Raw genomic sequence first — 23,308 nt, forward strand, 5'->3', positions numbered from 1 at the left:
ATGGACCTAAAGCTACTTCTGATAGCCACGTTGTTAGGAGTCTTTTGCTATAGTAGTGCCCAGAAAGGTAAGATTGTCACGCCACGTCGCAGCATGAATGTGTCCACCTAAACTCCTGCAGGCCCATTTAGAAAATCCCTGAACACGAACTTGCATCGCTTTGTGATAGATTATTAGTTACTGGGTATTTCAAAGTACCTGATATTTGGTACCATTTTGAAGCTAACAACTAGGGCTTTCCAATGATATAAAATATGTGTATGATTATTATTGTTATTATTCTTCATATGTAGTTGCACTTGAACTTGTTAAAATTTAACTTAAGATAAAAATGAATTTTCAAACACTTTCCTTACTTGGTAGGGGAAAAAATTGAGTGTATGGAATGTAGGCAATTTGTTGGCAATATAGAACAGCTGACAGATTAGAAATAACATATATTGTTCAAAAGTTATGAATTAATTCATGAAAGTAGATCAGATATATATATATTCTTTTACATATTAGATATTATTCATAAAAACCATTCATGTGTGTGTTAAAAATTTTATTCAAACTTACCCCGTTCTCTTCCTAGAGCCTTGTCTTGCTCTATGCCCTCTGCCTCCCTACAGGCATCTTCCCTGGGGGCGGGGGGTGGCCAGCACCCTCTGGGTCTCGGCTTGCTTGTTTTTAGCCAGCGCTAGCATGGGAGCTAGCTGAGCTAATGGCTATGCTGGTCGCACACTCATCCTCCATTCTGGGTTGATACAAAGAAATATATTATATATAGAATATGACCCAGTAATGAATAAACTAAATACAGCAATGTGGCTATTTGAAAACATTGCATTCAGGGGTTTTTTATATACTCCCTGTGACAACTTGCGGAGTGATATTACCGTCGATTTACCACATAGGGCATAGGGACGACAAGCCCATGCAAAAATGTTGTCCCTCCGCCCTCAACTGCCCGAATGGGAGGTGATCACCTGGCAACAGGCTCTAGATGGCGTCAACGCCTAGTTAGCGCCAGGAGAGTTAAAACAATTGAAGTATCATATTGACAATCTTGTGAGTAAACTACATCCAGAAATGTGCTTCTCTTATAGGAACAAAAACTGCTTTCTGATGTTTGGTAGAAAGAGGATTAACGAAGCAGTTGGCTTATCAGTTTTGGACTCTATGGGGATGTGGTCTATAGACATGCTGCTGCTTCTACTCTTAAACCTTTAGACACAGTCTATCATTCTGCTCTCAGATGTATTACTGGTGATAGTTATGTCACCATTGTTTTCTGTATGATAAGGTTGGTTGTCCCTCTCTTGCAGAGAGGTGTAATAAACATTGGTATTTGTTTATTTTCAAAGGCCTTGTTGGACAGCAACCTCCTTACGTTACAATGATGTTGGATTGGAATTCTGAATCCTATCTCCTAACTCGCTCAAGTGATTTGCTCAAGTTTAAGGTCTCCCAAGCTTGTTCTAATCTTGGAAAGACTGCCTTCTCCTTTAGTGCTCCATACTATTGGAATTTGGAATGCCCGTCAATACATGTTAAAGTTTGATATTCTTCCAACCTTTGAACAATTCAAAGCTTTAATCACTAACCATTATACTTCATTTTGTAATATTTTTTTTAGCCTGTTTTTGTTACACGTATTGTGATTACATGTTTTTATCTTTGTTTTATCGTATCTCTTTTAATTGTAGGCTACATACTCTACTTCACTGTAAATGAGGGAAACCTCCGTTTAAATGAAAGTTGAATTGAATGAATGAAAATATCCGCTTATATCATTCTGCCCAATGACCGCAACAGAATACAGCGTGACTGCATGGGTCCGACAGGCTGGGCACAGAGAGACGGGGCGTAGTATTTATAATGATGTCATTTGCCAGACGTGGAGCTCCGCCTTAGCCTCGTGGAGCGTACAGCGGAAAATATCTGAATATTCCGTCTGTCTCCAATTACCACTGAGCCACACAGCGTTCCAGTTGAACTGATGAGCAAACACGGGGGGGGGGGCTTACCAGCTTGCTTACTCTGCAGGGACTGTCGCGTTGCACCCACTCCTCTCTCTTCTTGACTGTGTGCCTCCTCCTCTCTCTCTCTCTCTCTCTCTCTCTCTCTCTCTCTCTCTCTCTCTCTCTCTCTCTCTCTCTCTCTCTCTCTCTCTCTCTCTCTCTCTCGCTTTGTTTTCCCATCCAGAGGGGAATGAGTGCGTTGACGCCAATGCCAGGTCCTGCGGGGAGTGCATCCAGGCAGGAGCCAAATGTGGATGGTGCACAGACCCAGTATGTAGACGGCAGTAGTCAGCACTTATTCTGACCGACACAACATCATCCTGTCCCATCCGCTGTCCACAGAAAAGATATATACCTAAATACACCTGTATATAACCCACATAACTCTGTATGATAGCATGTACAATAATGCTGTATATACCTTATATATATATATATATATACTCTGTACATACATCTGATCAACACTACACTCAGTAGTACTAATTTATATATTTTATACCCAGTTTAATCATCTGTACATTGCGCTTTTATCCAAAGCGCTTTACAATTTTGTTCCTCACATTCACTCACACATTCAGGGGTGACAGTGGCTCGGTAGGTAGAGCAGTCATCTGGTTATCCGAAGGTTCCCGGTTAGATTCCCGCACCTCCCGGGCAGCGTGTCGAAGTGTCCTTGAGCAAGACACTTAACCCCTAACTGCTCCCGATGATGGATAAAAGAAGGTGCTATATAAATGCAGCTATACCATTTTACATTCACACACGGAGGCAACCATGCAAGGTGCCAACCTGCTCACTGGGAGAAATTGGGGGTTAAGTGTCTTGCTGCCCAGGAGGAGCAGGAATCGAACCAGGAACCTCCAGATTACCAGATGACTGCTCTACCTCCCGAGCCACCGTCGCCCCCACATATATCACTATTGCACTTTACTGTTACATTTGCACTCTGGTTGGATGCCAAACTTCTTTTTCGTTGTACTGTACTTGTGCTGTATAATGATGACAAATACATTTTAATATGATATAATATAATCTACAGTTAAAATATACACAATTCAGGTTATATTATATCATGTAAAATGTATTTAATTTCAATAGAATCAAGGCCTATAATGTTGCAGACACAGCAGACACTCGGAAACGGTGTCCCAGGTGTACTACGTTATATGGGAGTGCATCAATCCCTGATGAATTGAAAATGGAGGACCCTTATGTAAACAAGGCGAAAGTCTTTTTCTGGTCTTCATCCTCTTGTATTGAGCTGTACTGTATTGTACCCATTCTGCAATCTGTTAATAACGTTTTCAATCAATCAATCAATCAATCAATCAGTCTGATTTGACTGTGGAATGTCCCCCGACCAGGACTTCCTGAAGCAGGGGGAGATGGTGTCGTCGCGTTGTGACGAGCTGCAGCTGCTGAAGAAGAGGGGCTGCGAGGACACCTTGATCGAGAACCCCCGCGGGGGACAGAGGATACTCGAGAACAAAAATGTGACCACTCGCAACAAAGGGGCGGATAAACTGAAGCCAGAGGACATCACGCAGATCCAGCCCCAGAAACTCAGCCTCACCCTTCGATCTGGTGAGGAGCAGGGGGATAGTGACGGGGGGGGAAATAGTACTATGTTATATTGTTGTGATAGAAAATGTTGACATTTGACAAGATACATTAGAAAATACTGAAATATGTCATATCACATACCGCTTTGATTAAGGTAAATGGTTGAGGTACTTATCATCTAGTACAAGGAATGTTGACTAAGTAACTGAGACACAATACTGAAGCTGTGAAAACGCTTTCCAAATGAGTCGGGTGGCAGTACGGGCAAAGCTGGACCAGAAAACCTTTGCTTTCATTCGTAGCTGAACTGAAAAGGGAAACCACAGGGTTGATACGGTTTCCCCCGTGAGGGATCGTCCAGATCCTTTTGCTCCCAATGACGTGCGAAGCACAGAATCCATAAATCCCTGATCCGTGTGTGTGTCTAGGTGAGCCCCAGTCTTTCACCCTGAAGTTCAAGCGTGCCGAGGATTACCCTATTGACCTTTACTACCTGATGGACCTGTCCTACTCCATGAAGGATGACCTGGAGAACGTGAAGAACCTGGGAACCAGCCTGATGCTGGAGATGTCCAAGATCACCTCTGACTTCAGGATTGGTGAGTCCCCCTCTTGTCCACTCAGCAACACTGCTCCTCCGAGGCCACTTTCGGACTCTTTGTTGTCATCCATTGCTGTAAATGTAACCATAATATTCCAGCATATCATTGTCCTTCCTTTCCTTTTTTTTTACTTTTGTTTAGCTGCGACCAGCAGCTCTATGGGTCTCTATGTGTCTCTGTCGGTTGGTCGACCAAAATGCCCCCCACCCTCTAGCAGTCACAGGTTTCGCCCTAGGGGGTGGGCATGGAGGTCAGGGGGTGGGCATGGAGGTCAAGTGTGTTTGTATTCACGCCAGTTGGCTAAAAGGGGGCGTGGTAATGGGAGTGGCCTACTGCAAAAAAAATTCACACCTAGAATTCACGGTTGTTTCTTCTTTTTATTTACATTTTTTAAATAGGCTTTGGCTCCTTTGTGGAAAAGACGGTCATGCCCTACATCAGCACCACCCCTGCCAAGCTGCTGAACCCGTGCACGGGGGACCAGAACTGCACCAGCCCCTTCAGCTACAAGAACGTGCTGAAGCTGACGGAGGATGGCAAGGTGTTCAACACCTTGGTGGGCCAGCAACACATCTCTGGGAACCTGGACTCCCCTGAGGGCGGCTTCGACGCCATCATGCAAGTGGCCGTCTGCGGGGTGAGTAGGGAGACATGTAGCTCTATTGACGAGCTTTGTATGTATATACTGTATACAAAGGTCTATTGGTTACCGCTGTGAGGGTTAAATCAAAACCCATCTTAACTAATTATTGCAAGTTCGCATTGTGTTTTCGAAGGGATCAACAGAAAGCTCGGAGTCTCAACAAAGGCTGGTGGAGTGAAAACACAAGCTGCTGCTGAAATATAGTATAAAATTACCCCTTTCTCTCTGAAGTCTCCTTTCAAATCCTCCAGCCGAGATGTTCTTCTTTGGTTTTCTGGGAAAGCTCGACGAACGCTCGGTGCTGCCACCGCTGGTCGCCAAGAAAACACATTACTATCACTGTTAACCAGGCAGGTCAAGGTGCCGATCTTATTGGTGCCCAGTGGTGACGGCTCCACCTCTTCTGCTGATTTCTCTCTCTGACTGTCCTATCAATAAAGCATGAAAATGCCCCAAAGAGGACGGCTAGGTGGTGCAGTGGGCAAGGCGCTCACCACCAATGCAGGAGACGCTGGGTTCGAGCCCAGCTCTCCGCATTGCTATCAGCTTGGCTGGTCGTTCATACTAATACAATTGGCAGTATTAGGGGGTGGGAAGCTGATGGGTGGGGATCGGACGTTGTGGACAGCGACTCCTACAGGTCGGTTGGTGCGCCAGCGCAGCAGAATCAGGAAGCGACGGGGGCGGCGTGTCCCTCCCACGCAGACCCTCGCCGCTGAGAGATCGCGCTGTGCAGGTGAAAAGATGCGACGGCTGCTACCTCGAGTACCGGAGGGGACACATGATGCAAGGCTTGGTCCACATTGCAGCCGGCTTGTGGGAGGCATGGCCTAACAGCGTACGAGACAGGGGAGGGTAGAATTGGACGATACGAAATTGGGATGGGAGAAAAATTGAAAATGGGAGAAAAAGTAAATAAAAAAAAGAAAATGCCCCAAAGAATATAAAAGAAATTTAAAAGAAAAAACACAATGCGAACGAATGAGTTAGGACGAGTTTTGACTTAACCCTCAGTATCCGTGGCGGTTCACTATAGAGCTTTGTATATATGTAATGCTCACAAAGATGGTCACTAGAGCTAGGGAAAATACTGGTGCTGTCGAATGACCTCAGGGAAAATAAGACTCATTCAGGTCCAACACACCCCCCTCACACATATGTGCATGTATTGTGCACACACACACACACTTCATTCACAATCATCGCACTTGCTTGCGGCGTAAAACCGCATGCAATAAACAAGTTCATATGGTGATATTTATCTATGGTGATATCAAGCTATTATGCCGTTTAAAGAGGTATTTTATGAGACCTCTCGTGTTTATGAGTGGATTCTTGGATCCAGCGATCATCGCGGGGTCATGTGTCACATATACTCCCTGCATTGTTGTAATCAGATTAGTTTTAGCCCATGTTGTTTAGTAACTTGCATGATCTGCTTTGTTTTTCTCTCTCTCTCTCTCTCTCTCTCTCTCTCTCTCTCTCTCTCTCTCTCTCTCTCTCTCTCTCTCTCTCTCTCTCTCTCTCTCTCTCTCTCTCTCTCTCTCTCTCTCAGGATCAGATTGGCTGGAGAAACGTCACTCGTCTGCTGGTGTTCTCCACCGACGCCGGCTTCCACTTTGCCGGAGACGGCAAGCTGGGCGGCATCGTCCTGCCCAACGACGGAAAATGTCACCTGGAGAACAACATGTACACCATGAGCCACTACTATGTAAGTCCTTCCAACACTCTCTCACGGCTCTTTCCATGGTTTCCATACCGCGCGTGAATGTGCTCGGGTCGTCGTCTCTTTCCTCTCGAGGCGTTGACGGTGGGAGTCTTGTTTCTGTGCGTGTTTCTCTCAGGACTATCCCTCCATCGCTCACCTGGTGCAGAAACTGAGTGACAACAACATTCAGACCATCTTCGCCGTCACCGAAGAGTTCCAGCCGGTTTACAAAGTGAGTCGTCCTCCTCTCACGTTCATTCCTGCTCTGTTTTCATTACCCCTGCTTTCTCTAGTCCTCCTTTTCATATCCCTCCATCTTTGAGTGTTCTCCTCCTTATTTAGTGTGTGTGTGTGTGTGTGTGTGTGTGTGTGTGTGTGTGTGTGTGTGTGTGTGTGTGTGTGTGTGTGTGTATATATGTGTGTGTGTGTTCATATCCCAGTGCCTCTGCTGTGTGTGTGTGTGTGTATACAGTATGTGTGTGTGTGTGTGTGTGTGTGTCAGTGCTTCTGCTGTGTGTGTGTGTGTGTGTGTGTGTGTGTGTGTGTGTGTGTGTATCCCAGTGTTTCTGCTGTGTGTGTGTGTGTCTGTGTCTGTGTGTCTGTGTGTGTGTGTGTGTGTGTGTGTGTGTGTGTGTGTGTGTGTGTGTGTGTGTGTGTGTGTGTGTGTGTGTGTGTGTGTGTGTGTGTCAGTGCTTCTGCTGTGTGTGTGTGTGTGTGTGTGTATCCCAATGTTTCTGCTGTGTGTGTGTGTGTGTGTCTGTGTCTGTGTCTGTGTGTGTGTCTGTGTCTGTGTGTCTGTGTGTGTGTGTGTCTGTGTGTGTGTGTGTGTGTGTGTGTGTGTGTGTGTGTGTGTGTGTGTGTGTGTGTGTGTGTGTGTCAGTGCTTCTGCTGTGTGTGTGTGTGTGTGTGTGTGTATCCCAGTGTTTCTGCTGTGTGTGTGTGTGTGTGTGTCTGTGTGTCTGTGTGTGTGTGTGTGTGTGTGTGTGTGTGTGTGTGTGTGTGTGTGTGTGTGTGTGTGTGTGTGTGTGTGTGTGTGTGTCAGTGCTTCTGCTGTGTGTGTGGAACAAGTCCAGGCCTTTGAAGCTCCTAGCTCTCCGAGCTGCATCTGTTCCTTGTTAACGGTAGCATCTCCTCTTCCTGCTGCCCGGCTGCTTCTAAGCTCAACTCCTTGTTTCTGAGTCCTTTTAACGGCTCATTAAGTACAAACGGTGGTCTCTGTCGATAAGACCCGGAACGATGACAATTTCATTATTTCAGTGTTCAAATGTATGTTGAATTCGTCTAAATCTGGGAATGCCGTAAAGCTCTAATTAGCTGAAACTGGCATTTCTTTACTTTGTTTGCCTCTCTCCACCACTAATACTAAACACGTGTATACCACGGTTGGACTGCACAACGATCTATAAAAGTTAGTAACAAAAGTGCTTCATCATCCCTGCTGTCGTCCATTTGATATCCAGAGTGTTGAACTGTAGTATCTCTCTCATCAGGAGCTGAAGAATCTCATACCAAAGTCAGCTGTGGGTACGCTGTCCGCCAACTCCAGCAATGTGATCAACCTGATTATTGATGCCTACAATGTAAGTAGAAATCCTAAGCCCTCCCTCTGGACAATTATAATTTATTCATGATTTACTTAGTTCTCCCACGCTCCATTAAAGGAACATGCCAACATTATGGGAAATGTTGTCCGTCTTCTCCAGAGTCGGACAAGAACATAGATACCAATTTCCTCCCCGTGCGTTCAGTAGAAAGCTATCCGGCTGCAAGCTAGCCTAGCTTAGCACAAATGAATGGTAAATTGGAAGCGAATACGAATACCAGCTAGCCTAGCTGTTGGCCAAAAACACTTGTCAGAGAGTTTTATGTGAGGCTAGTGGTCCGCTTCCATTAATTTATGCTGGGCTAGGCAGAGAGGACGCTGAGAGGAAATCGGTATCTATCCTCTTGTCTGACTCTGTAGAAGACGGTAAGCTCATTTCCCATAATATTGGTGTGTTCCTTTTTAAAGTGTTCAAAATGTGCAGAGAAGGATTTTTTAACGGTCCAAAACTAAGTGTTTACATTTGATGCTCGTCTAAGCCTTTGTGTATTGTGTGTAGACGGTCAAAACAAAAGCTGCCTGCCGACATTCCACAGAGGACTTGTAATAGTGTTGGTGTTGTTATCTCTCCCGTTGTCGGCAGTCTCTCTCGTCGGAGGTCATCTTGGAGAACAGCAAGCTGCCAGAGGGAGTGACCATCGCGTACACGTCTCGCTGTAAGAACGGAGCGGTCGGCGAGGGGGAAAGCGGGAGGAAGTGCTCCAACATCTCCATCGGGGACGAGGTGAGAGACGTGAAGAGACACATTTTGTTTTATCGCCTTTCCATTTCAACTTGATAGAATATCAATCAAATATCAACCGTACCCAGGGACGACATAAAGCAAATGTATGCAAAATACATGACGAATAAGGATGTCCCGATCTGACTGAATGGAATTGCATCCACTGCATATTTGAATTGATCGGTATTGATTGGTATTGGCTATTATCAAATTTCTACCCTTTTTTTGGTTGAACATTTTATTTCAAGGGAAGGATTTGCCATTAAGCCATTAATGGAAGGATTTGCCTTTTTCTTTCTTTAAGCAGAGCCAATCAATGACCAAGCATATTTTACCTACATTGGATTGGTTTGACCAACTTTAATATACTTGAAGTGTGCGCTGTGCAACTGTATTATCTAGTAAAATACTAATATCGGATCGGGACTCCATATCGGCAGATACTCAATATTAAATGACTCGGATCAGGGGCCAAAATACTTTCGGGAGGGCAGAAGATCGGGACATCCCTAATAATGACACAGTAAAGACATGTAAAAGCATTATATTGAGCTACATGCCAAAGAATCTTTCAGTCCATAAAGGTTGTCAAAACGGTGCCAAAACAGATTTCCATTCCTCTGAAGTTGAGCTACATGTACCGTTTAGTCAGCAGATGTTGGAGTCAGCCTTCACCATGATAACTCTTTCAGATGTATAACTATTATATTTTAGATGGGGTCTCTGACCCACGTGTGTTGAACTCTTCCCTCGTGTGTAGGTAGCCTTCACCATCAACGTGACGACTAAGGGCTGTCCCAAGCAGGGCCTGCCGGAGACCATTAAGATCAAGCCCCTGGGCTTCACAGAGGAGGTGGAGATCACTCTGAACTTCATCTGTGAGTGTGACTGCCACAAGGAGGGCATCAAGAACAGCGAAGTGTGCCACCTCGGCCACGGGACGTATGAATGCGGAGCCTGCAAGTAAGTCCTGTTCGCCAACATTTCCTGTATGAACATTACTGTATTGTGTAATTCCCCGCAAATCTTAGCATAGATGTATTTTATTTATTTATTTATTTTTGTGATAGATATTACGTAAAAATGGATAGAGTGAGGAGAAGGCAAAAACAACAACAAAAAAATGTCCAAAGATTTGCTACGACGCATTGTGTTACGCCGGTGATAGTCTTGCACTCCATTGTAACACGCTGGTCCCGTCTTCACCTCTGTCTCAGTTGCAATGACGGACGTGTGGGCAGACAGTGCGAGTGCAGCAGCAACGAAGTGCCGACGGAGGACATGGACCGGACGTGCCGCAAGGACAACAGCACCGACATCTGCAGCAACAACGGAGACTGTGTCTGTGGGGCATGCGAGTGCAAGAAGAGGGACAACGCCGAGGAGAGATACAGTGGCACGCACTGCGAGTGTGACAACTTCAACTGTGACCGCTCTGGGAACAAGCTGTGTGGAGGTACGTGTGTAGAACTTAGCGGGGAAAGTCCACCCTAAAACACTATTTGCATTGTGCTATTCCAGTGATGTCAGTCAATATCTATAAACTTGAAGAATGAATAGGCAGCCAGTGATGTTTGGCAACATTTTAGATTTCTTATTATATCTCAACAGTAATCGGTAGTACTCGTTCCGGTAAGGGGCAGGAGCTAAAACAACAACATCCAATCAAACGACCAAGTGAAATGATTGGAACGAGCGAGCTGTCTATCAAGCCCTCTACTGACACGTGAGCATGTTATGCACAGAATAGAATACTTGCGCGCGTACACAAAGGCCTGCTGTTAACACAATAGCTGCCTGCTACAGTAGCTACCTAGCAGGGCGTGGCTTTGGAGGCATCCTTATGCGTTCTGATTGGGAATGGCGTAGTCAAATTCGTTTAAGGAGTTCTGCCCCAAATCAACGACCGCCTACAGCTGAATGAATGAATGAATGAAAACTTTATTTAACAGATTGCAGAATGGGTACAATACAGTACGGCTCAATACACACAATTGTTAAGGGGATGCAGACCAGAGAAAGACGTTTGTCTTGTTTACATCAGGGTCCCCCATTTTCAATTCATAACTCATAAGCTGGAAATTGGAGAATCAAGACTCAAATCTGTGATGTGATGTCATCAAGTGACATTTTATGGCGTAGGTCCATTGATAATGAATTAGTGGCTGCCTTTGATGACATCATCACCAGAGGCTTGTCTGTCTGGTGTTCAGCTTAAGGAGAGACATATTCACAGATCGAAACTTTGAAAGTGATGGTCTGAAAGCCACTTTCATTCCATTCCTCCCAACCGTTCACTGTTTGAGATCTGAAGACGAGAGCACAAGCGCCCTCTGTCTGTAGTGCAGATAGTTTGAAACCACTAGATGGATGCTATGTTTTGAGACAATAAATCACATTTTGGGGTACCTTTGGCGTGTGAGCACACAGGAACGCCACTGTAATCTGAATCATCATGTGATGGACGTAATAGGTACTTTCCTCCAATTGGATTACCTATCACCGGCTCTGTGATCGCGCTGTGATAAAATTAGATTACGTCTTTGACAGAGATGCATTTTATTTTATTTTTTTTATGTTATTTTGTTTTTTTCGCTAGGACATGGGACCTGTAAATGCCGGGTGTGTATCTGTGACCCGATGTGGTCGGGCAGCGCTTGCGACTGCTCACTCGACCACAGCACATGCATGGCTTCCAACACGCAGCTCTGTAACGGCCGGGGGAAATGCGAGTGCGGCGTCTGCAGGTGCACCGACGCCAAGTTCCAGGGTCCCACCTGTGAGACCTGCCCCACCTGTCCCGGAGTCTGCATTGAGCACAAGTGAGTTTTGAAAATGTCAACCGATCTGGTACATTTGAACACCGCCGGATTGACTTATCTCAAACCCCGCCCACTTTTCTTGATCCTCCCATCACAACCGTCGCTTCCCTCAGACAAACAAAAGTTGTTTTTGGAGGATCAAGAAATGAGGGGGCGGGGTTTGAGATAGGTCGGTTGTACTGACGATACCGATCCCGAATCGTAAACTTGAACGTATCGGACATTACGGAGTTCCGCACTGTCCGCATGTAAGTTCAGACAGTATAACATAGATTGTAAACTAAGTTTGTGATTTACGCACTTACTCAAATAAAAGCGGTTAGTTATAACATAACTCTAATAAGTTACACATGCCATGCCCTAGGGTAGGTGTAGATCATACAATGTCACACAATTATTCTCACTAATAGTAAAACAGCATTTTCTTCTGCCACACAGCATCATTTTCTCAATAATTGCATGGCATTTTGCAACACAGTAATCCAGTAGAGACTAAAGACCTAATTTATTGATATATTTCAATATCAATCTAGCCTAATACGATGCCAAGTGGCTTGTGCCAGGCAGCAAGCTAATGCGCATGGTAACCATGGTGATGGAACTCTTTATCGTTGATTGGCCACTTGCCTTAGTAATGTCCTTACGTCCAAACTGGTTAGGTTATGTCCTAAGTAATCATGGGGCAACCAATTTTGGTAGCTGATTTACTTACAAACTAACCAGTAGTTACTAAGCCTCTAGTGTCGACTTTACACCCTAACTTACACACACTGTAGCTGGTGCAACCCAGTGCTTATCTGATACATTACTTTATTGGACAGCATAGGTTTTAGACCATTACTTTGGGGTCATTGGGCAAAGGATGGTTGAGATGTCATACATGTTCCTCCATTAGAGAGATCTAACATGCCTCATTGTGACAAAAAGTGCAGAAAAATTAAGTCACTTTCTGCCCTGTTGCACATGGCTCTTCATATCCGATTTTTTGGGAGAAATTCTCCAATACTGTCTAATTCCCCTTTTAGACTGGTATCAACCCCATGTCAGTATGGGTGTCAGTGCATCTCTAAAGTATGCGTTTAGAAATGTGTGTGTTGTACACATTGTACTCACTCAAAGAGTACATATCGACTATCAACGACACTCCCTTCCCCTACCAGAGAGTGTGTCCAGTGTCGGGCCTTTGGCACCGGCGAGAAGAAGGAGACGTGTGAGAGAGACTGCAGCTACTTCAACCTGATCAAAGTGAAGGAGAGGGACAAGTTGCCCCAGCCCAACGACGCCACCTACCCCGTCATGCACTGCAAGGAGCGGGACGCCAACGACTGCTGGTTCTACTACACCTATGCTGTCAACAACAACACGGAGAAGGAGGTCCATGTGGTGGAGACGCTGGGTAAGCAGAGAGGCCGTGGAGACGGTGTGGACTCCAGTGTTTACAAACCACAGCCACAAGATACAGCAAATACAGTTCTAAAAGCTCCAATGCTTTGAAACATGCTTTAAACATGTCTCCGTTGCTGGGGTTCATGATTGGATCTCCGATTGGGCCTTTAACACATTGAGTGCCACGCCTCTTCCGGGAAGTGACCCCTTCCGTGCCGCCCATTGAACCCATGTAAACGTAGTTGTAGTTTGTAGAGCTAAACCTATATTTTATAGTATAGCTATGGGTCTAATAACGCCGTCGAGTCTCAGTGAGCTGCTTCTGGTCAACGTGCAAAAAACTGATTATTTTTTCATCCGTACATTTCCGTTTTATACCGTTTTGAATATGAACATAGTCCGGCCGCTTCTGAGCAATTCCAGGGAAAAGATACGAAAACAGCGTTTTTGTGTAATTCAATAAACACATTTTCGCCTGATTATCGGATCTTCCTGAAATCAACGCTAGATCATCATTATTACCCTTCGTCGTGCACGCATGCAATGTGCACATAAAACACAGATAGCTTCAATAGCTGTAGAAATAAATATCAGATCAACGCAAGCTTTCATATATGGTGTCCTTACCTGGTCTCTGAAGTAATAAAAAAAAAAAATCAAATAATCTCATCGCCATTCCAGTTATCCACAGCGATCCTGTCTCCGACGTTGTTGGGCATTGCACTTCAATGGGCGGGCGGGGTCAGTAGTCCAAACCATCCCTACAAGCGTGTGTTTTGCCGGAGTGTTTAGGACCCGCCCCCACACCGCAGCTCGGTAGGGAAAATAAACGGGGTGCAATAATGCCGGAAGGCGTTAGAGGGCGGTATAAGACTGTCTGCCAGCTCAGACACACTCAGAACAGTATGCACAAGGTGCCCCGCTGAATTATGAATGGCAATAGCGAATAAAAGAAATACCGTGACAGAAATGTAGATCTACGTTTTTGGCAATCAATGTGTTAAGGGGGCCACAAGAAGCCATGGGTGTGCCAAAAACACGTACCTAGTCATACAAACAGGAGAACTGAAAAAAGCATAGGGACCCGAGCAAGCATGGGAAATGCCAGGGCTGTGGTGTTGCTGTGCCAAAAATAGATCTTTTGTTTATTTGTGTACAGTAGTGGAAATGTTATGTTATGCCAGAGCTTTTAGTTGTAGGTTATTTCAAGCTAATTGAATACTTGAGGAGAACCATCCCACTTTGATCAGCCATGAGCTCAGTCTGCAGAGAGCCGCAACACAATGTAGTTGTACGAGACTTTTATCAACAAGGCTCTTTTCTATTTCCCCGAAATAACTTTCGGAGCGAGTGTTTAAAGCATTTTGCTGTGTTTTCTTTCTTTTGTAGTTTCACTTTTGAAACACAGTACTGTGATGAGTAGGGGAGAGGGATGTCTAAAACTGTTTTAGTAGAAATGGTTATGACTGCAAGATTCACGCTTCTCTCACTCAAAGACTTCCATCCCAGTCGGTCTGAGTTGCTCATTGTTTCCCAACCGTATGGGCTCATGGCCATGGCACAAGGCATCCTGAGTAGCGTAGCAGTTCCAAGAGATCCTAGATCTAACCCAGAAAGACGGCACCTTTGCAAAAACTAAGAAGGGTTTTTTGTTTAGTTTTGTTTGGGTCATCACAGAACTGTGGGTCCTCCTCAGAGGTTGAATAATCAATTATGAAAGGTTCCTTTTTAAAGGAGACATGGGAAATGGGTGTTGCCTAATCTAAAATGTTATCTGGGCACTGGGGGAAATTGACATAGGCACTCGTTGTCGTTTTGGCCAGGGTTTGAATTCTTCTGTTAAACCTAAACAAGCTGTTCAGAATTATTGTCACAAGGGAGACACAAGCAACAAATTAGTGTTGATTAGTCAATTTGCTGTGCTTTTTAGAGCCAGGACCACTGCTTACCTAATGTACTGCCCAGCTTGTCTTGTACTCTTTGGTGTGGGGTCGCCAGGCAGGGAAGGAAATGCTGATTTTAAGTTTGTGGTGCTGTACCCATTAAGAACAGCATGTTCAACACAAGGGAAGAACGAGGTGCTGGAATAAATTATTCAAATTAGATTTAGACTCGTTTATTTGTCAAGTCAAGTCAAATTTATTTGTATAGCCCAAAATCACAACACGTCGACAGGCTTCACAGATCAACAGGTAATATCACAATAGATCCACAATAAAAAATAAAAACATAATATCCACAATTGTACAACACCCCCAGACTTTCCCCAATGAAGATAAGGAACAACTCCCTGAAACCTAGCAATAAGGAAACAAGGGAGAAACCTCAGATGGGCAGTTCAAAGGGGATCCTCCATCAGGATGTCAGTGATATATGGTGTCGCTGTGGATGATAGAAGGATGGAGAATAGAACAAACTAATAATTGGTCTGTATAATTTGTCTTAAATACAAATAAAGTTAAAATAACAATAGAAATAAAAAACAATAAAGCACAGGAATACAAGCGCTGGTATGTTAGAATAATGATGATGGCCCAAGGGTCACTATCCCCAGGGGGCAGGAGAACAAATGTTGCAGAAAGAAACATTAACAAACATTCCACAGATGCAAGGAAGTCATATAGAACTTGTTGACAGTACACATATAACATGTCCCTGTTTTAACCGTCTCCTCCAGACTGTCCCGCTGGGCCCGACATCATCCCCATCGTGGCGGGTGTCGTCGCAGGGATCGTTCTGATTGGCTTAGCCCTGCTGCTCATCTGGAAGCTGCTGATGATCATCCACGACAGGAGGGAGTTCGCCAAGTTTGAGAAGGAGAAGTTGAACGCTAAATGGGATACGGTAGGTGTCTGTGATTTTAAAAACAAAAAGAAACTATCCACAGCCAAGAACCATTAGGGTAATAGAGAGAGGTGTTTTTTCTTCTTCTTCAATGTCCCACGGTGCAGTAATTGAGATGTGGAAAGCAGGTTTGTTTGGTCTGTGCAGCAGAGCTAACGACTGTGGGGAAATGAACTCCTGAAGATAATTTTGTTCTCAGGGGTCGATGAGAATACCAGACCTGTTGATATTGTCATGACTTGTCTCACTCGGCTGCGGGGATCCGTTGAGTGGTCTGCTTGCGAGTTACGCACAAAGCACCAAACACAGGGGGGAGTATGTGGACATTTTGGGGAATGGTATGCACCCCTGGGCTCAGCTCACCCCTTTTCCTGAACGGCTGCAGCTGGAAGCATCTCCCTTTTCCTGGGAGTGTCCGCCGACCCTTCCCTTCCTGTGCTTCCCTCAACCCACTTTTCAGTCTCCCGCCTGCATCAATATGATAACTAGCTTCCCCGTCACCCAATAGCAGCGCTTGTGTTGTCTTCTGGCGCCACCTAGTGTTACATGTCTGCTACTTCAGGCATATGTACTGCAGTGTAAACTGATGAACAACAGATTTCTCATACCGATCCCAGGTTGGCCATATATATGCACGTTTCCCGTGCCCAGAAACGGTGTAGTAGTACAACAATCTCGATTACCATGAGAACTTTCTCTCATGTGTTTCCCCTACTCTACTCTGTCTCTCTCTCTCAGGCTTCCTATTGTCTCAATGAAATACAATTATGAAGGGGCGTGGACAGGCCTCTGTCAAAAATAGTATTTTGTTAAAGAAAAACATTTGTTTGGGTCTCGTTTGTGGCAGTCTAGGGCTGCAGGCCCCTCTCATTTTGGGGAATGGGAAACACTGATTATCATATCCTGGCTTTACTAGCAAGATCTCTTTTTTTAAATGGTGAATTATCACATAGCTTTTGAATGAATCTCAAGGGGGAGGAGAGGAGCGACCTTGCCGGAGGGTTGAACAACATTCTTAGAGGACAACTTATGTCAAGTTACTAACAGTGATGTGTGTCGCTGGTAGAATGCCGTGGGAATTTAAAGAGAGCCTGCGTGTGTTTACTTGAAGCATTCTAAGGCACAGGTACTAGTCATTCAGACGGTTTCTCCTTCATAGGCTAAATGTGGAAACGTTTCCTGCTTTCTCTTTCATCTTTCCCATTCCTGACTTCAGTCTCATTTGCCTTTTATCTGTGTTTTTCCTTTTGTCCAATATTCAGTCTTTTTCATTCTGTTCTTTTCTTTCCATGCTTACCCCTCTGTCCTCTGTCCTCGTTATCTACCTGTAGCAAGACAACCCCATATACAGAAGTCCTATCAATAAGTTCCAGAATCCAAACTATGGACGTAAAGCTGCTGTCCTATAAGTTTGTATTCCTTTTCTTCTCTGCTTCAGTTTCCTGCATGGGCTTTTTTGTATGTTTTACTTCACTCAATTTCACGTTTTTACATTTAGCTGAAAACATCTCCCAGGGGGAAAGGGGTTCATAGTTCTCATAGTTTGTGGGAGTGCATGAGTGTGCTGTGACAAAACAAGCCCTGTTGAAAAAGTCACCCAACCCGTTTCGTGTCTTAGAAAACAAACCTTTATATCCTCTGGGTATAAAGAAACCTTTGATTAGCGGTGGTGAGTATGTTTTGATGCGTAATGACAACGGCATGTTGTGATTGTGTATGCAGTGTGATATCGGTGAGTGTTCGTTGAATTTACATCCTGACCTTCGACCAGCATATCGAGAGTTAAATGTCGTCTTGTGCTAAAAATGGTAATCCAGATTTTGGTGTGTGGTTTTCTTAATTGACCCGATTCCGTCATTTATGAAAAATGTGTTCATACGTATGATTGACTAGATGATATTAGCGTTATGACAACAACGTAAATTCTTTCTTTTCTTTTTTTGCTTTTCAGGGCGAGAATCCCATCTACAAGAGCGCTGTTACGACTGTGGTCAATCCCAAATATGAAGGCAAATGAGGGCCTATCCGTTTCCCACGAACACTGTTTGCCAATATTTGAAAATTACAGTATATTAGGTTTGGGGGCATGAGAGGCATATGTGGCTGATTTTAATGTCCTTTGTCATTCGTGTTTGTCGCTTCAGTATTATATCATTGGCCACTACATCTGTATTTTTTACTAACAACACTTTTAATTTCTATGCATTCATTGTATTTTAAATGTACAGTACATATGTATATACTTTAAGTTGCATATTTGCAAAAGATTATGAAATGAAGGTGTTTTTTTTCCTGCCACAGGACTGGTATGGGCAATGAATTATTTTTTATTTTTATCAACACAATGTGTACGCTATGGATGTACTGTTAAAGTCTCTCTCTCTCTCTCTCTCTCTCTCTCTCTCTCTCTCTCTCTCTCTCTCTCTCTCTCTCACTCTCGCTCTCGCTCTGCACTGACTTCTTGTGTATTTGTGTGTCTCAGAGAGGACCTGAGTGAGTTTAACCCTTTCAGGTGTGCATTTTCTACCACTCTATAGCTCTGAATGGCCAGTAGCCGTTGTGACAAGCTAATCTCATACTGTATTATGAGCTTGTTCACCTGAAGGGGAATACATGTGTGTTGTTGTGCCACCGCACACCGCTGGTACATTATACATGATGTGTATGTGTGTGTGTGTGTGTGTGTGTGTGTGTGTGTGTGTGTGTGTGTGTGCGTGTGTGTGTGTGTGTGCGTGTGTGTGTATGCGTGCGTGTGTGTATGCATGTAGAACAAATATACAGTACATCATGAAATAGGTCACGTTGAACATTCAATGAAATGTTCAAGGCGATTCTCAACACATACAGTGACAGGTAGCATTATACAGTATATAGTTGTAACTTGTAAACTGTAAATTGGAGAGGTGCAAAATAACATTGATCAGAAAGGTCAAAATGTTTAAAACATATTGCACTCTTAATAAGTAACGCCTTTGTTGTCATCTTTTGAAGGGTTGAAACAGAGCATTTAGTAAATAATCATGAAGGTTGCTAATCAGTGTCATTTATTTCCGGTGCTATCAGAAAGGGACTGTATACCACTCGTATTAAACATGGTTTAAATGTAGCAATATTGAACAATCAAATTATTTGTATTATAATGAAGGAAAATAAGTAATGAAGGAAAATAAGTTCACAACTAAAATTAAGTAGGATCTTCCATTCGCTAACGGATACTATTATTAATTCTCAGGTCCTTTTCTGTGTTCACATCAAGCAAGCCAAATATATTGCTTTTTTTTGTCTCAGCTTGAGTTGTAGATTGTGAACTTACTTTGTGTCTAGTCTCTAGTCAATAAAAGATGTTACACATTTTGTTACGCGTTTTCAGATTGCAAGACTAAATCTAAGAGACTTTAAAAACATCACATGGATCATCTTTGAAAGAGTACTATTTTAACGCTCTGTTGCCTCTGAACTATCACACATCTGCACAGTGTTTCTTTCAACGTGCCTTTTTTTTTTATTTCAATACCATGTTCTCCTCGCCCAATGCTGTTTATGAATTTATTTATTAAATAAAGTACACATAAAACCACAAGAGTGTGCATATTTTCAAAATGTTGACCTTCTGACTTAAATGTATAATTTTCAGAATAACCATTTATATTTCAGATTATGGTGAATTGTATTTCCAAAAATAACATCACGGTATGACCAAAACATTATGTAATTTGGGTGAATGTTGCAGTTTGGATGGTGAACGCTGACTATCTGATGACGATTTGTTTTAAACCATGAGGAGCCAGACCCCCCAACTTTTGTCTGATGTGTCCACTTGGATGGACCATGTTAATTGTAAAGAAGTGTTGGAAAATGCATAGAGTCTCTATCTGCTACAGTACAATTCCTTCATAATCTCTACATTATTAGTTTGGTGTAAGAGTTAGAGCTGGTTAGCTGTTGTCAAGTCAGAATCCAGTTTACATTTACATTTAGTAATTTAGCTGACGCTTTTATCCAAAGTGACTTACAAGTTCATCAGGAAGGGCACAACTCTATCAGCTGAGTAACAATGTTCATCTAAGTGTTGAGTGCTACAGTGTAGGTTATTAGGACAAGTGCATGACAGTAAGGTTAGTTAGGGTTAGATTTTTTTATTATTATTTTTATTTCAGATAATGGTTAAAGAAGTGCGTCTTTAGTCGACAGTGAAAGATTGGACGGGTTTCGGCTGTCCTAACTGGGGTGGGTAGTTCATTACACCATTGTGGGACAAGGACTGAGAAAAGGCAGGTTCTCCTTGATGACCCTCCCAGAGCTCTGATAGGAGTAGGTCTGAGACGGCCAGAAGATGTAGTTAAAATAACCTGATGATGCTCATGTCTAGACAAACACACAAGGAAAGAGTTCCCATCATGCACAGCTAATCACATATTTTAGTTGCTTTTATGTTATAAAAGGTTAGTGCAAAAAGAGAATCCCCATTCCCACTGAGTAGTAGAAAAGTACTATCCTCAATCCTCATGTACTAAAATATATCAGTTCATCCGGAATTGAAATGCCTGAGCAAGATTTGACCTTGCTGTTGTGTAATGACATGACCAATGATGATCTAAGTAAACATTAAGATGATGAATGTCTAGATCCCATAGTTCGGAAGAAAGTTTCCATGGGAATTGTCACTTTTTGACCAAGATGCAACCACCTAACACATCATTATTTTCATCTAAAAAAATAAACCTAACGTTATCCCTTACCTTAACCATTCCCACCAACCAAAAACATGTACAAACGTCCTTCCCAGCAATGAGATTAGATATTACCCTGTGAGCTGGATGCAATCCTACCTGGAGGGGGGAGAACAGATGGTGGAGGTAAACGGTACACTACCCCCCCCCCCCCCCCCCCCCCCCTCCCAGTGAGCTGTGGTGTTCCACAAGGAAGCATAATAGGACCGTTACTGTTCCTAATTTATGCAAATGTCATGTCATCAGCTTGTGACTGCAACTTGTTCCTGTTCGCGGACGACTCAGCCCTGCTGGTCTCTGACAGGAGCAAGTTGCAGGTTGAAAAAACCCTCGGCTCTGAACTCGGCAGAATCTGCACCTGGCTCGCTGATAACAAACTATCATTACACCTGGGTAAAACATTCCATTATCTTTGGATCAAATAACAAACTCAGCAAGACCAACGGCTTCTCTGTTACAGTGGGTGACAATATTGTCACAAGGAAAGATGAAATTACATACCTGGGCTGGGTTCCATCCTAGAGGCAAATCTTTCCTGTGACAAAATGGCAACCAATGTAATAAAAAAAGTCAACCAACGAACAAGATTCTTGTACCGGATCTCCTCTCTGGTAAACAAGAATACCCTGAAGACTCTAACAGGAGCACTCATTCAAGGGTACAACAACTATGCTTGCACCTCATGGTACCAAAGCACCTCAAAGGCACTAAAAACAAGATTACAAACATCACAAAACAAACTAGTCAGACTACTGCTTGACCTTACTCCTAAAACCCACCTCACTCCTAGGATGGCAAGTCTTAGAGTAGACGACAGAGTACAGCAACTTGCAATGGGCCTGGTCTACAAGATACACTACACGACCAAGGTACCCATGTACATGTCAAAATACTTCCCAAAGGTCAGTGAATACCACGATCACAACACCAGAGGGAGCTCCACAAATCATGTTAAACCCAGATTCGGCTTAAGGGACTAAACACGTTTTGCAATTATGCCACATCAATGTGGAACGCCCTACCCAAAGCTGTAAAGGAATGTGAATCACTACCCACTTTAGAACGCCTACGGGAGACTGCAATTCGAAACTGGCCCCTACAAATGTCCTAACCCAGTTGTACAGTAAATGACCAAGTATGGCTTTGTCAGTATTCCAATGTACAGTGTACAGTGTCCCAACCCCCCACCCCCTACCCAACCCCCCACCCAACCCCACCCCACCTACTCAACCTCCTCCAATGTACAGTTTCTACGTCAAATGTATATACACTCTTTTCTGGACACTTTTTGTATCGCAAACAGTACTGTATTTGCAAATCTGGTATCATAAATGTATAGCAGTACTGTCTATCTGTATGTCTCGTGTGTGTCATATGATGAATTGAAAATGGGGGACCCTGATGTAAACAAGATGAAAGTATTTCTCTGGTCTGCATCCCCTTAACAATTGTATGTATTGAGCTGTAGCCTACTGTACTGTACCCATTCTGCAATATGTTAATAAACTTTTCAATCAATCAATCAATCAATGATTACTCACACCGGAAGTTCGATAAAGCGTTGCCGGATATCCGATTACTGCGGATACTAGCGGTCTAGCTATTTGGTCTTCAAAATAAAAGCGCAAGAAAGTTCTGTTTTTACAATCAAATTTAAGATCAGATAAGATAAGATATTCCTTTATTGATCCCCTTGGCGAAATTCGGGACCTTAAAGCAGTAATCTAATTACGAGACCCAACAGATGGACATCAGAACACATAAGAGTAACCTCAAATTGAATCCTGAATTTCCCCAAGGGGATCAATAAAGGAATATCTTATATTATCTTATCTTAATGTTTGAATGAAAAGAGACCAGTCTTACAAATACAAAGTGGTGTGTTATTTCTTGAGACGCTTTCCTGACTACATTCATAACTTTGGGCAATTCCAAAGCTCTGTAAACATTTTTATATTTATTTGCTGCTACTCAAGGCTTAGACTTAGAGTATAATTTCTTTAAACGCCACCACCAGCAGTATATTTTCAGAGGATATGCCTTAACCAGCAGTTTGCCATGAAATAGTAAGTATGCATCTGCATGTATCTACTCAGTTTGAGTGGCAGTCAATCAATACAACTGTTTTGCAGAACTTTGAAATTGGCCAGTTGTACTGGTCTGTGTTATAGGAGCACGCCTTACAGACTAAAGTAGTATGTCTGTAAACACCATCACTAAACAGCAGTTTCTCATGACATAAAAAGTATGAATCTACATCATGTATCTACTCAGTTTGCGTGGCAGAAAATCTATGAAAACAGTTTAGAGCTTTGAAATGGTCCTGTTTATTAATGGCCTTCTGAGTGATGGGAGCAACCTTATATCAAGAATCAATCAAGAATCAAGAGGTTTATTTGTCACATACATTGCCAGGGCATACAGTGAAATGCGGGTGGTCATTCTGTATAGTTGAGAGTACAATTATTCAGCACTACAATATCAAAGGATATGCATTTTTAATGCAATAAACCCTTTCACAATGTTACATTTGTATGGTGTCACTTTAATGTGTATTTGATCGAGATTGAACGAGAGCTTTTATTCTGAAGAATCCTGACCGGAAGTCAACATGATTGTGTTGCTGGCTGCTTGACACAGACGGAATGTTCCCAAGAAGCTGTCAGATGATCTC

At 43.3% G+C, this 23,308-nt stretch overlaps 1 protein-coding gene across 1 annotated transcript; it reads left to right on the forward strand.

The window, feature by feature from the left end:
- itgb1a (integrin, beta 1a) lies at positions 1 to 19,484 on the forward strand (the record flags this gene model as incomplete). Its single annotated transcript, XM_084326520.1, has 15 exons — positions 1 to 67; positions 2,191 to 2,276; positions 3,374 to 3,593; positions 4,001 to 4,171; positions 4,573 to 4,811; positions 6,373 to 6,528; positions 6,662 to 6,757; positions 8,016 to 8,105; positions 8,712 to 8,852; positions 9,613 to 9,815; positions 10,070 to 10,308; positions 11,452 to 11,674; positions 12,835 to 13,070; positions 15,738 to 15,904; positions 17,856 to 19,484. The coding sequence occupies 15 exons, from the start codon at positions 1 to 3 to the stop codon at positions 17,919 to 17,921; spliced, it is 2,400 nt and encodes a 799-aa protein (XP_084182646.1). The 3' UTR covers positions 17,922 to 19,484.
- Between the last annotated feature and the right edge of the window lie 3,824 nt (positions 19,485 to 23,308).

The sequence above is a fragment of the Notolepis coatsorum genome (assembly GCF_963971535.1).
Source record: "Notolepis coatsorum genome assembly, chromosome: 12".
NCBI lineage: Eukaryota > Metazoa > Chordata > Actinopteri > Aulopiformes > Paralepididae > Notolepis > Notolepis coatsorum.